The sequence below is a fragment of the Lepidochelys olivacea genome (genome assembly GCF_965140295.1).
Source record: "Lepidochelys olivacea isolate rLepOli2 genome assembly, chromosome: 2".
NCBI classification, from domain to species: Eukaryota; Metazoa; Chordata; order Testudines; family Cheloniidae; genus Lepidochelys; species Lepidochelys olivacea.
The window spans coordinates 133,422,526-133,436,863 of record NC_140412.1 but is presented as its reverse complement, the minus strand read 5'-3'; the positions used below and the strand labels follow the sequence as shown (position 1 = coordinate 133,436,863).

Here is a 14,338-nt window from a genome sequence, read left to right as displayed (position 1 = left end):
CCTTCTATGTTGGCTGAATCCAAACACCTTGAAACTTAGAAAACTTCAGATTCAGATTTCCTGTACCTGGGTATATGAGTTTTCAGCCCCAGTGTGGTGATATGGCCTGTAATACGGAGTGTGTGAAATTTGGAGCCAGCTTCATAGTTCAGATCTTGCTGTTTTTCAAACCTAGCTGTGTTATAAACTGTAGTGTTATGGTCAAACCATTAACACAGAATATCACAGAATTTATTAAAAAAAAACCCAGAAACTGTTCCAAGAAATCAATTCCAGTAAGAAGACTATTTGATTTCTTTCTTCACTAAAATGTTATATGTTTGTTTCATTTACAAATGACGTATCTGATCTAGCACATGCTCGCTACTGAGACAAATAGCAACAGGACTAATCATCCTTGTATGTACTTTGCCTGGTAGTAAATGTTTGCAAAGTATGCCTCAAACAATATCAGCAATGCAAGAAAATTCACTAGATGACCCAAATTCTTTTCTACTCTGATATGAATGAAAAATATTAGAATATTATAACTCAGATTATAAATATTTTGTAAAATTACTGCATTCCCATGGTGTGGGAGGAACCTCCTTGACACCTGGCACAAGTGCTTGTCACTGTTAAATTTCCTCCATTTGGGAAAGTGCAGTGACTGCTTTCTCCCTGTGCAAGCATAGCACCTCAAAAGAAGGTAGAGAGAAGCCAGGGTCACGGTCCTAACCAGGGAATGGGCTGGTTACACCAGTTGTGGAGTGGAACAGCAGGCTGTACAATCTTACCAGATGAGTCAGGCAATTAATTGATCTTTGACTATTAGTGGTAAATATGCCCAATGACCTGTGATGGGATGCTAGATAGGATGGGATCTGAGTTACTACAGAGAATGCTTTCCTGGGTGTCTGGCTGGTGAGTCTTGCCCACATGCTCAGGGTTTAGATGATCGCCATATTTGTGGTTGGGAAGGAATTTTTCTCCAGGGCAGATTGGCAGAAGCCCTGGGGCATTTTTGCCTTCCTCTGCAGCGTGGGGCATGGGTCACTTGCTGGAGGATTCTCTGCACCTGAAGTCTTTAAACCACAATCTGAGGACTTCAATAGCTCAGTCATAGGTCAGGGGTTTGTTACAGGAGTGGGTGGGTGAGATTCTGTGGCCTGCGTTGTGCAGGAGGTCAGACTAGATGATCATAATGGTCCCTTCTGACCTTAAAGTCTATGATTCTATGATACTATGAACAGTAAATCATTCCTGCACAATGGACTACTCAGAGAAGGATTGTGTCAACGTGAGCTTCATGCTAACTTCTATTCAGGTTGATGGCAAAATGCCTCAATTTAGCACAAATTAATTGAAAAGCTGATAACTACAGTACGTACACAAAATTGGATGTTGGGAATAAAAAAAATTCATCCATTTTTTCTAATATAGGTTAACAGAAAATACATAATCCGACATATCCCAGATCTCATTTATCCATTAGCAACCAGAGATCAATTCAGTACTACTTGGACTTACTGTACCTTACTAAGCTGTTAGTGCTGTCAGGATCTTGTGCTGCCACTGTACCAACAACAGTCCCAATCTTCGCATTTTCATAAACTTCCATGACATAGGAAGGCATAGAGAATAGTGGAGGTTCATCCACGTCCCCAACAATGATCTTCAACATTGTTACATCTTTAAAGGGTCCCAAATGTGAAAAACGGAAATCAAGGTGTGTATTTGCTACTTCTATATTAAGTGTATAGGATTTCTTTTTTTCATAGTTGAGTGGCTGTTGGAAGAAAAAGATATGACATTATCATATTGTGCTTTTTTTTTAACTTGTTGCAAACAAAATTTCTTTCAGTTTTGTCGGAAAGACAATTGGAGTATGTCTACACTGCATTAAACCACCTGCAGCTGGCCCATGGCAGCTGACTTTGGTTTATGGGGCTATAAAACTGTAGTGTAGAACTTTGGGCTTGGGTTGAACACATGAAAAAAATTCTAAATTTACATTCTGCTTCTTTTTACATCCATTCACGCCTTGAATAATAAGTACACATTAAATTATATTAATGCAATGGTAACTTTGCAGCTGTACATTCAGTCATGACATATAAAATATAAGGTTACATGTGCAATCTTAATTCTGCCTCTAGTGTGTAAATATTATGGCATAGAGCTGCATTTTTCATTGTTACCCTTCTGATTATCTCGAATAACTTCATTGAAATCTCTGGAGCAGAATTTGGTCCTATGTCTTTAATTCTGTGATCACATGGTGTTTCTTAATAATTTTTTCTTTAAACAATTTTAGATATTCATGTTTACCATCTGGTACTACTGTGCAGTATCGGGTGCATGTAAGACAAAAGGGCTACATGCTTGTAATTTTGTGAAACATTCTAGGGAGTTACATGGGGGAAAGAGGGTAATAATAATAATAATAATACAATACAATCCCAGGATCACAGAGATTGGCCTGTGATTCTAGATGCAAAGTGAACACATTCCATGATGCAAGCACATATGCAGTGTACTCATGTACCAATTTAATGCATATATGTGCTCAAGCTGTAGTTTTCAAAGGTTCATAAACTAGTAAACTAAAAAATAATAATGCTTTTAAATAAAGAGGGTACTAGTCATCAGAGGATTAAATCTACACCATACTTCATACGTCAGTCATTTCTAAAAAGAGAAAGAGAGATTCTTTATTTTAAAAGGGAAATGTAAGAGAGAGAGAGTGTGTGTGTATGTGTATTTTTTCCCCATCACTAAACTCCCAAATGGCTGAAGAGATTTTGTTCTAATGTTTGAACCAATTCCATCTTTGAGCAAACAACAAGCAAGGAAAATATAAGATCACATTTTGAATATATAAGAAAATTTTGATCATATGAAAAAAGTAGCTTATAATGGAAATTGTTCTGCAACCTCAAGAAAGTTCTAACTGTTTAACAATGTTATTAAGACATTTTGTGAAATTACATAAACATAAAGCATTTAGCTCTTTTTAAACAATGAACACCACACTTTGTGGTACACACACACACATAAGACCCCGATTCAGCACTGAGCTTCCTGCAAGCAGAAATGATACCCAACACAGAACTCCATTGAAATCACAAAGGGCTGACTGAGTAGAACTCGGTGCAAGAGTGAAGCTTCAAAGTGACAGCTACATACATGCATTTCCTATCAACATCAAGAATCTAAAAAATCACTAATTAAGGCAGGAACTGTGATGAACTAGTTGTGTGAACCATTGGGGCTATATGTTCCAAGTGAAAGGGAATTTGCTGTGAACATCAGGTCTACAGTATGTTTCGGTGATAAGGTATGGCATTTAGGTTTGTCTGGATGTTAAAGTTGCCTAAAGTTGTGGTGATTTCTTCAGTTTTTACTGGGTATGTTGAAACGAAATGAACTTGTGCAATCTTAATGCTAAGGAAATGAGGTCTCTTTGCATGGAAATGTATGTTATTTTAAAAGTCATACAAATTTCTCAGGACCTAGCAAATCTTCCAGCATGCAGATCAGAACCATATACATTATTCAAAACAAATAATCATTGCCTATTGCCACAACATAATTATGTAATTACGTCTCATATGACCTTGTTAGTCAGTGTTTTAATAGCACGTCTATTTTAAAAGAAGTGAACATAAATTGACAATTCATACTGCTAGATGACATGTTTAGACAATGATCAATTATACAAGACAATGCAAAATGCAACTAACATACGTGTATTACTTTGGAAACACAATTTAAGCCATAGTTGTGGAAAGATGAAAGTAAATGGGCCCATAGCAATATTTGGATTCCCAAGTAAATTGTGGAGAGCTATAAATCAAATACATGGTTGCAAGATACACAGTCTAATTAGGAACGTAATTGTTTTTTGCAGTTATCTTAAATGAAGGGTGGCAATTGTACCCAACAGCTTCAACAAAGTTTATCTCTATTTTAACAATATTTGTAGCTACAGCAAAGCAGGAATAATAACTTCATATAAGCAGGGAACAGCTGAGATTTCAAGGGCATCTATGCCTTTATGTCCAAAAGATAGACCTATGCAGTTTTTCCTCTCTTCTTCTTTCTGCTTCCTCCAGCCTATCCAAGAGAATCTGTCATTGAGAAGTGGGAGAGGAAGACCATTCCACTCTGCTATTTTGCGCTTCATGGTGGTGGGAAGACCAATGCCCTTTAATATTTAGCTATTCCGTAGCATATGGGACACATACGGTAGTGATTTACACCCCATACAATCATACTGAAGGCAGTGAGGTGACAGGGAGAAAATCAGTGGAGAATTTGCCACTTAAAATCCTAAGGTGAACCTAGGACACTCACTCATATAACAAAAACGAACAAAATATTCCACAACTACCAATAATTTTTGCTATCATTTGACCTTTTTCTTTTACATTTAATGTAAAATGTGGGAAATTGAAGTGTGTTTGTCATTTGGACTGACAGAACTAGATTTTGTATGGCGGCTGCTTGAAGTTGTGTACTTAAATTGAATTTGGCTTTATGTAATCTAAAAGAAAAAAAAATCCTGTGTCCACGATTACATTTTCACCTGAAACAATGGAGGCCTGGTTAAAATGGGGCTAAACATTTGGTATACAGTATTCACCCTACTATAGATTAGGTAGTATTTGGGCTGTATATACCTTTGTGGTTTTGCTCTTCCAGTTGTTTCAGGTTCATGTTGTATCACTCATACAAGGTTCATGCACTTGGCAACATTCAGGGCACACCTGGAGTGTTGTGTAGGAGCAGTGCACACACGGCTCCTCTCAAGGGCATGAACCTTGGAATCTCGCCCAGATGACATGAACCGTGGGAAGCCTCCCAGGACTGGGCTCAAGGCCCGAGAGCAAGGAATGCGGTAGATAGAAATTGGTAAATAAGAATGTTAAACAAAGCCAGTGTATTCCTTTTATCGGTTGGAGAATGCAATGCGCGGGGGGAGAGAAAGAATAAAGGAGAGGGTGTAAAGCTGACAGGACCAGCCGTTGGCAGACCAGCCTGCTTGCTTGCTTAAAGCTTTGTGCTGTCTTGTATTTGGACCGCAACGTCATCATGTTAATATAAAAACCACTAAATGAATCTCACATGACCATTTCCAAAACTCACTGGTTTACTAAGCAATTTGGGGAAGCATTCACTACCTTAGTGCAGTATGGGTTTCTCAGGACTCAGATTTTGGTGAGGTTCAGCAGTAGTTCCATCAGCAGTAGGAGGACTGTTTTCTGTTCCACTTCAGCACAGGGGCAATGGGAATATGGGCTGGGCTGCCTACTCAGGCTATTCCACAGAGTAACATGTTTTCTAGTTGTTTGAGGGAGTCAGTAAAAATATAGCCAACCCCTTCCCCAAGAGATAGAATGGGTGATTGGAGGGAATATGCCACCCAGGGAAGTAATGGTTTTTGTCACACTTTCACCCTCTTCTCCCCAGAACTGATAAACCATATGAAGTGAAGGGAAATTATAGCTTGCTCATGAGATTTTGATGAAAGCTTGAGGTCTGTTCTGTAGACAGAAGTCAGAAGGGTTGAAGCGTGCACTCACAGGGACCATGAGGGAAGGAGGTTGTGAGGGAATAGAAGGCCCTGGGTCAGACCACAACGAGGTTAGAGAGAATCCTCACAGAAGCTGATGTGGGCATTTCAGTCAGGTTGACCAACCTGGCCTAGAGCCTTGAGTGAATCTCTGAGAAGTTTATTCTTGCATCAAAACTTCAAACCTGCCAAATTTCAGATGATTTTGAAGAGAAATTTTGTGTAGACTTAGTTACTACATTTACTTGTGGCTTTTCTGATGTGCTCATGATACAGTACATTCTTCCTCAGAAAAGCAAGAGGGAAGGGATATTCTTATATGCTTTAGAGAATCTGTTGCAACTTTATTTACTGAACAAAACCGATTGTGATCTTAGCAGAGATAAGCTATTTGAGGTAAAATGTTACAGTGATTAAACGAGGAGAAAGATTTTTAAAGATTATCTGAAATTACCTTCCATTCCCTGAACTGGAATCACAGGAGTACAGAATTAGTTTAGGGGCTCATATTCAAGTTCTTGATAAAAATATAGATCTTAAATGCCTTTCAGGCATCCATTTATAGAATTGACCAAACACTAAACATATTGCCGAAGGACGCTTTTAAAATGTATATATAGCCAGTGGGTATAGTATAATGTCTCAGAGGCAATACAGGGGACATGGGATGCCAGGAATTTTCTGAAGCATTGGATTTCAGCTCATCCAAACCATAGTATTAGCTCAGCAAAATATGCCCTTGTATGTCTGAATGTGCAAGTGACTCACATCACCTATTATTTTGCATGATGATACAAAAACAGGCTGTGTTCACATTGAATGTACCCTAAAACAAAATAGTGTGAAAATGAACATTTCCCAGCTGCTACAGTCTCAGCCATAAATGGAGTTAACTCAGATTTTAACCTGGTTGAAGCATATAGTATCAATGCAATTTCTGCACCTTCGCCTCGTGTTTTTAAAATGTAAATGTATTGCATTTAATGGGCAATAGTCATAGTGAGCTTTTAGAGGTTTGAACCACTCTTATTTTAAACAAAATGTTCCAGATTATGACTTTAGTTACATTTATATAACCATACTGACTTTACTGGGATTGCAGGAACACAAAGAAGGGCAGAATTTATTTCTATGCATCTGCATCAGTTGTCACTCTTACTATACAGAGACACATTTAATATTAAAAGGCAGATGCTACCCACTCACTATAAACAAATGAATCAAAACTTGACATGATTTGGATAGACATATGAGCCATTTTAAAAAAAAACCCACACAATAAAATGAAATGTTAGTTATAAAATCTCATAACTTATATACAAATTAGTTGTGCATACTGTAAAATAAAAAATAATAATGCATAGGCCAATATTGGCGGTGTCAAATAAAGGTATTTTTATCTACTTTTACATGTAGGACTATTGTTAGGTGCTTATACAAGAGAGAGTTTGTTCTAATTTCTTCTTCTTGCCAAGATGGTTGCAGCCTTACTGGCTGGAGCTGAAGGAAGTGTTGTTCCTCCAGTGTGTTCACTGGATGTGATGGTGGAAAAGTCTGTTTGTTTGGAAACTGATGCAGAAGTTACTGTGCGCAGACTGGTAGATCCCATGGTTCTATGAGGTGACGTTATAAGCCTTGTTCCTGTGTTGCCTGAGGGGGTTGTGCACCCAGGCCAAATGTATCTGTAGGGAAGCTGACTTGGGAACTTCACTTGGGGACTGGAAGGATTTGCAATGAAGGGACAGGCAATAGGAGTACGTGTTCAAAAGGAGAAAGAGTTTTCTGTACCTTTCTCTGCTGTTGGGGAGCAGCTGACAAAGGAAGTTGTTGGTATAGATATAGTGGAACTAGTTCTCCTTACTCTGGGAAATGGCTTGCAGGGCGTACTCCATTTCAAACTCTGCCTGGGTGTTCAAGAGGGGCAAGAATACATTGGAGCTTTGCTACAATCAGGCTGTATCAGTAATGTAGGGGTGTAGGGCAGTTTAGCAGTCACACCTATGACTCCCCCTTCCTCTGTGATTGGAGAGGGGACTAGTACTGGGCTCTCCTCTGTTGCAGGGGTCCATTCACTTTAATGGATTTCACTCAGTATTATTAAGAATATGAGCTGACCAGAGGGAAAAGTGCCCTAAAAGAATCATTTTTTAAGACTCTGAAGTAGGGTTTTTTGTTTTTCCTGACCCTGGGGGCCCCAGAAACACAGAGGGAAGCTGCAGTGCTGATAAGGGAGCAGAAAGGCCTGTTGTGAATAAGCAGCCATGGAATAATGACAATAAGGAAGGACCTAACTTGTCTATTTCTGACTCTATGTCTTCTGAGGGGCCACCCAGGAACAAATCCCATGCAGCTGTCATAGCCAATCAGGATCAGGCTTCTGGGCAGGGTGCCTCACAATGGAAGGATTATTTTAGGATGCCTTGGCATAGATTTGTGATACGTCCGAGCTACAGAGAGGACACAGACAAAGGTCACACTAGGGATTTTGTTGTTTTGACTCTTGTTAAAATCTTTAGGTTTCTCGCTTGCACAGCTGAAAACTGTGATCCACCTGCTAGGCAGCAGAGAATTCATTGTCAGCTTTCACTCTGATAACGAACTGGATTTTTTCTGGGAGCGGTTTGGAATTGGGAAAGGAAGTAGGGATTGGGATGATATAGTAGCCGTTTCTTTATTCCAACCTGCCATTAAGCCTGTGACTATTTTCTTCCACAATAAAAACATACATGAAACAGACATTCTGCGCTGGGTTTCATGTTATGCCAAAGTGTTGTAGCCTCCAATTAAAATATAGGGTCAATGTAGAGTTTGGAATAGTGAATTCAAGGCACCTTTGTACTTTTCCAGGTAAATAATACAGTTCAGCATCTTGCCAACATATTTTATTTAGGTTCTGAACAGAGTTACTGTAGGCATCCTTGGAAGCCATGCACTTCTCTTAACTGTAGAATTAAAGAGTGTTTGAGGAAGTACATGCACTTTTGTTCTAATGCATACAAAACTGAGGATGGCAGGGACTTCATTAGATGCTGTGTGTGTGTGTGTGTGTGTGTGTGTGTAAAAAGTGGCATGTTTATAGGCAGTGCCCAGAGACATGGCAAAATAGGGAAAGACTGCATTCCTACCCGTGCAAGGACCTTTCCTCCTTCCTTGAGCTGGGGGGCAGAGGATTCCAAGCAGCCCTGCAATGATTGATGAAAGCCCTATTTTGAGCAGCATGGCCTCCCTACTTTTGAGAGAAGGACTGACTTTGTTCTTTAGCAGTAAAGGATTGGGAAGGGATCAGAGCAAGGGAGTGGGAACCATTGAGAGCCAGGATAATACAGAAGAGGGTACAAGCACTAATAATGTGGAGGAGTCTATTAGAGATGATGACGAAGAAAAAGAGAAAATTGGAAAGGAACATCTGCAGGTGTAACTGGTTGTGCAGGAAGCCAAGTCACCAGGGAGGGACTGGCAGCTTCTGGTATAGAAGACCTGATAGTTGGGCAGCATGTTTTTATGTGCTGAGCTTCAAGAACAGTAGGATTTTTTAAAATAGAGGATCCGAGAAGACTGCTGGGGTTATGGCCTACAGCTGTCTGAACCACATATATGGTTGTCAGCTGTCTAATCGCACAAACCCAATCGCACCCTTGCCCTGTTCCCTGCCCCACCCCTTCTTCAAGGCCCTCTGGCCCCTGACCCCCAGACCCCCACCCCTTCCAGATACCCCCCCCCACGGGTTGTAGGCACCTGGCAGTCACTTCTAGGAGCGGTGTGGGGTCAGAACAGGCAGGGACCTTGCCTTAGCCCTGCTGCACCACCAGACTTTATCGCCTAAAAAATTCCAGTTTGGCTTCAGTAGCCTCCGGGAGATAGAGCCCAATTCCGGACGACTCCCAGAGAAACACATAGTATTTTCACAGATCCAACAGGCAGCATTATAATACAGTTTGTATTAGGCACTCTTCTGGATGAGGGAGAGCAGAGAGATGACCCTGTGGGTGGGTTACAAATGCATTCATTAGGGGAAAGGGACCCAGGGGTTACTGGGCTTGAGCAACTTCAGAAAGAACTCTCAGTTGGGATCAATATCTGGGGACTCAGAAGGCCCCCCCATAGCTGAGAATAATAAACCAGCCAACAAAGAAAAAGTGGCTAAAGGAAAGAGTGTGTGGGCAAATCAGACAGATTAGTAACAGTGACGAGGTGGTCAAGTAGACAGGAATCACAAGTACCAGTAAGTACTTGGACCTTCCTTTGTATAGATGGTATTGCAATTTGGAGTATGCACTCCATTCTGAGTGTGGTCTGGAGGAAGTTGATCTATTAAGTTTTTGGAGGGGCAGGATTTGGATTTCATGGGGATGCAGGAAACAAAAGCAATATTCTAGGTGTCACATTTTGTGAGTGCAGAGAGAGTGGAGGAGGAGACCATCTTTTTGGTCCTCAGTATCTGATACATATGAAGGAGTAGGGGTACTGTTTTATACTTATGGAGCATCAGTATAAAGCATAGAAGAACTGCAGCTGAGAAGATGTTTATTCATTGATTTCTGTTATTTGGGTTGGGGTATTGTTGTGGCACCATCTATAACCCACAGCATCAAAAGCTGAGGAAAGATTTATTTACAGAGGTTGCTCCTTTTTTTTTTTAACAGACATTATGACACTTGTTTTTAATGGGAGATTTTAATTGTTTAGCTGCAGTGACTGACAGTGTGAATCAATTGGCAGGGTTATGAGTTAATGCAACTTACTTAGAAGCAGTGTGGGTTGTTGCTGGATTAAGAAATGTTTTTTGTGTATCCTCATTCAGTGAAAGAGGGGGAATTCACATTTTTGTAGAGGAGAATTTTGTAGAGTAGTTGATTGGACAGGGTATATGCAAAAGCTACTTCAATGACTGGACAATGTGTAGTGCAGCCAGTAGAGTTTTCTGACGACTGCTTGGTCAAGTTGAACTGGGGGAGTATAGAACAGTGATTTTTGGGTCAATGCTATTAGAAACTAAATGGTTATTTACTTAATAGGGCAGTGACAATTAGAAAAGTTGAAGCCATCTTTGTAGAAAGAGAAATAGTTTGGAAGTTTCATGAACCCCAGATGGAGTGCTGGGAATGGACACAGAGGAATCTGGTGAGCTGTCGACATTCTTTTTCAGGACAGCTGCATACATCTCATTAGGCATTATTTAGCATTGCAGAGCTATTTGAGAGATCTTCATAGTTGACTGCAAGGTGGGGAATGCCTAGAAATAAGGATCTCTGGGGAAGTTAAGTAGGAAATGGTTCAGTACTGAAGGAGAAAGCCGGAATCAGCTATATTTGCAAAAAAATTGAGGCCAGAAGGTGCAATAGTCTCCTCTGATATGTTTTCAGGATGTAAAGAAAAGAGACTATTTTGGGTTATGGTGGGGTTACAGGATCCTAACACTGGGCAGGTCTGCAGGGACTCTAATGGCATGTGGAGGATAATTTACAAATATTACAATGAGCTCTTTTAGGGACAAACCATTCCTCATTTCTAGCAGCAGCAGTTTTTGGATAGTATTGCAGGTTTTCCAACACTGGCAGTTCAGGAACAGGACTCACTTGTGAGGCCAATAGAGGAAACGGAAGTTCATGTAGTTGTCTTGTCACTGAAGAAAGGAACTTTTCTGAGGGCGGACTATTACACAGTCAAATTTTATCAAAGGTTTACGAATCCCCTCTCTGCAGTGCTCTCAGTGACACCTTGAATACATGTACATCGGACCTTCCTTTTATGAAGGCCTCTCTTTTTTTCAAAAACAGGATTGGGAAGACATCAGGAACTGGAGACCTAATACCATTTTGAAAACAGGAAACAAAATTTTGGCTTTTCTAGCAAAAAGTTTGGAGAAAAAGCAGGGAAATTATTGCATCCCACTCAGTTTAATGCAGTTCAAGGTCACATGCTGGCAGGCACTTTGTGTAGTTTGCAGGAAGTATTTGAAATTGGTTGACAGGGGAAATGGGAGAGTTATGTTTTGTCCTTGGATCAGACCAAAACTTTTGACAAGAATGAACTTGTATTATATATGGTTGGTCCAGTCTCATAGTGGTATTTCCCTACTGTTTATTAATTGGCTGCAGCTCTTGGATGTTCATGTATTATGCCCTTTAGTAAAAGAGTGGAAGGGAGAGGCTATATTCTGGGATAAGACAAAGTTGTCCCTTGAGTCCATTGTATTATTTTTCTTTGGACACTTTACTGTGGGCAGTGTATAGTAATAGAATTTTAGGGCATAAATACATGGATTAAGGGGAAGAGGAATTTCGCTCTGTCAATGAAAATGTTCATCCACATAAATGATGTCACAGTGCTGGTGGGCAGCACAGAAGATGGGGACTTTTATTTTCTTTACACTTTACATAATTATTCAGCAGCAGCCAGAGCAGCAATTAACATGAAGAAGAGCTTTTGTGGGTGGGGATTTCATGGTACTCTTTTGTTCTTTCAGAGAAGTTGGAGCTTGTGATGAGCCCTCCCGGAGTTACAGATATTTTGGGACTTGTCTTGGGCAGTGATTCAGTTGCTGAGTAGAACTGAGAAAAGCAGGTTAAGGTGATAAGGTGCCAGATTAAGGTGATGAGGTGGAAGGGATGAACACTAATGTTGGCAGAAAGGATGATATTAACTATAAATATTCCTATTAGTCCTTTGCATTTATATAGCGTATGGGTATCCTGCCCCTGGAAAACCGGGTTATTTTTTCAGATGCTCTGGGGCAATAATGTAACCTAATGGAGAGAAGACTGGAGAGTCTACCTTCCAGTTAAAGAAGGGGGTTTGGGTTGTTATGCCCTGAAGCTTTCTTGATGGAATTCTTTGTATTTTTAATTTTCATAGGCTTTGCATGGCTGAGAGTTCAGAATGGTAACTCAATTCCCAGTATTATTCCGATATGTCACAGGGGAAGAAATGGAGTAACTGGTGGAAAAAAAGGGTAATTCCCCCCCCCCCCCCCGTAACAGTCAAGCAGCCTCCCTCTAACCTACGCTTACTTTAAAATGTATTTCCCATTGGCAAATTCAGGCAACAGCATTCCAGCATGGTGGCTCAATTTAGGAGAGCTCTAAACCAGAGCATGCTTATGGAATATTTCTCCGAATGCCATTTAGAAGTATTGAATTGCCCAAAAGATTGTCTCAGTAAGGTCATTATAGAACCTTCAAAATAACAGAGTTCCTGTCACGTACAGGGACATATGGTTGCAGGTATTTCATAGTAAATTCTATTTTAGAAGTAGCCTATGAGGGAAGCACATAGTAGATGAAGAGGATCCTCAGGAAGCCTGCTCTGGGTCAGAGGAGATAGTGGAGCAGTTTTTATTATTCTGTTCCCTTTACATCTGCATTTGGGATTTGTTGGCTTCAAAACTGAGAGTTCCATTGTTGCATGGCCAGACTTACGGAAAATTGACTTTTGGATCTTTTTCAGACACCAGAGGACTCAGCATCTGTTCCAATAAGTAAAAGACAGACATTTTCTCTGAAACTCTGGTAGTTGTTAATACAATGGTTTTATACTACCTCTGCAGAGCCACTGTTCAGCTGTCTGGGGCAAGCACAGAATGGCACACCTGAAACTCTTGTTCATGCTATTTATGCAGTTGTTCAGTCACTGGCAATGTGGATAAAAAAGTATGAGCTTGGTGGAATGGAGGCTGAGATGGGGCCCTATAATACTGGATTGATCTTCTAGTTTTAAGGACAAAAATTCTGGGGTGGGGAGGGTTTGGATTTTGTGTGTGGATTTTTTGTGTGTGTTTGTGTATCTGTGATTTGTTCTTACTTTGACTCTAATTTTGGGTTTTTGGTTATATTTCAATAAACATGAAAAGTGAGATGGGGGGAGTATATTTTCTTTCAAAAAGTTTTGTTTGATTTCACTTCGGGAGCTTCCCTCCCAACATCTCCCCTTCTTCATATCTTCCAGAGATTGTTTTTCATTCTTTCTGCCTTCATTGAAAGTGAGCAAATACATTAGTAAAATATGAATTTTAATGCATTCTTCCATTGCTTGTTTGTGTAGTATAATCCAGGTCTACACAGGTAAACAACAGCTCCACATTAAAAAACAAAACAAAAAAAAACAAAACTAATTGATGCCTGTTAATCCAAACAGAGATTTAAATCTAAAAACAATTTCCTACCATTGGCAATGTTTTGAAAATTAATTAATTAATTATAACAGTGTATGGTTAATTCCTGTTTTCTTCATGTAAAACTAAACAAAAATCCAGTCACATCCTACAAAGGGGTCTTAGTATTTTGTGGGGAATTTACTAGAAACTCAGTTCAGGGGACCTGCTTAATGCAGATATGAGATGAACTCGGTGTCATAAACCCATTTGTGTAGAACTCAGTTAAACATCACCATATATGGCACAAAGCCTTTTGTCTAAGGGCCAACAATTTGACTAGAATCTGGATAACATGGATAATTCATATATGTTATAACCACCTGATAGCTACTTAGTGATTTCAGTCTATTTGCAAAGGTGTAAGTGTGTATGTTATATAAACCACCTCAATAATTGGCACCTTTCCGGTAGTCTCAGCAGGGAGGTCAAGGACTGAAAAGGCATGAAAACTAAACTGAATTTCTCATTGCCATAGATGAACCTTCTAGGTCAGGATTCAAGACATTTGGGGACAACTATACTCTTGCTGTCTGTCTGTACTTAGTTTGTTTAATCCAAAACGTTTCATGAACAATATAGCCACTTGCAAGGGGCGGGACCTTTAAAAAAATCCTACATGGTTTAATCTG

General features: G+C 39.9%; 1 protein-coding gene across 4 annotated transcripts in view; it reads right to left on the bottom strand.

Annotated features, from left to right (window-relative positions):
• The window catches only part of CDH18 (cadherin 18), an 849,773-nt gene that overhangs the window by 72,851 nt on the left and 762,584 nt on the right, over positions 1 to 14,338 (bottom strand). For all 4 annotated transcript variants that reach the window (XM_084618628.1, XM_084618629.1, XM_084618630.1 and 1 more), the window contains one exon: positions 1,515 to 1,768. In XM_084618628.1, coding sequence (XP_084474754.1) covers positions 1,515 to 1,768 — 254 coding nt within the window. The remainder of the gene's footprint in view (positions 1 to 1,514; positions 1,769 to 14,338) is intronic.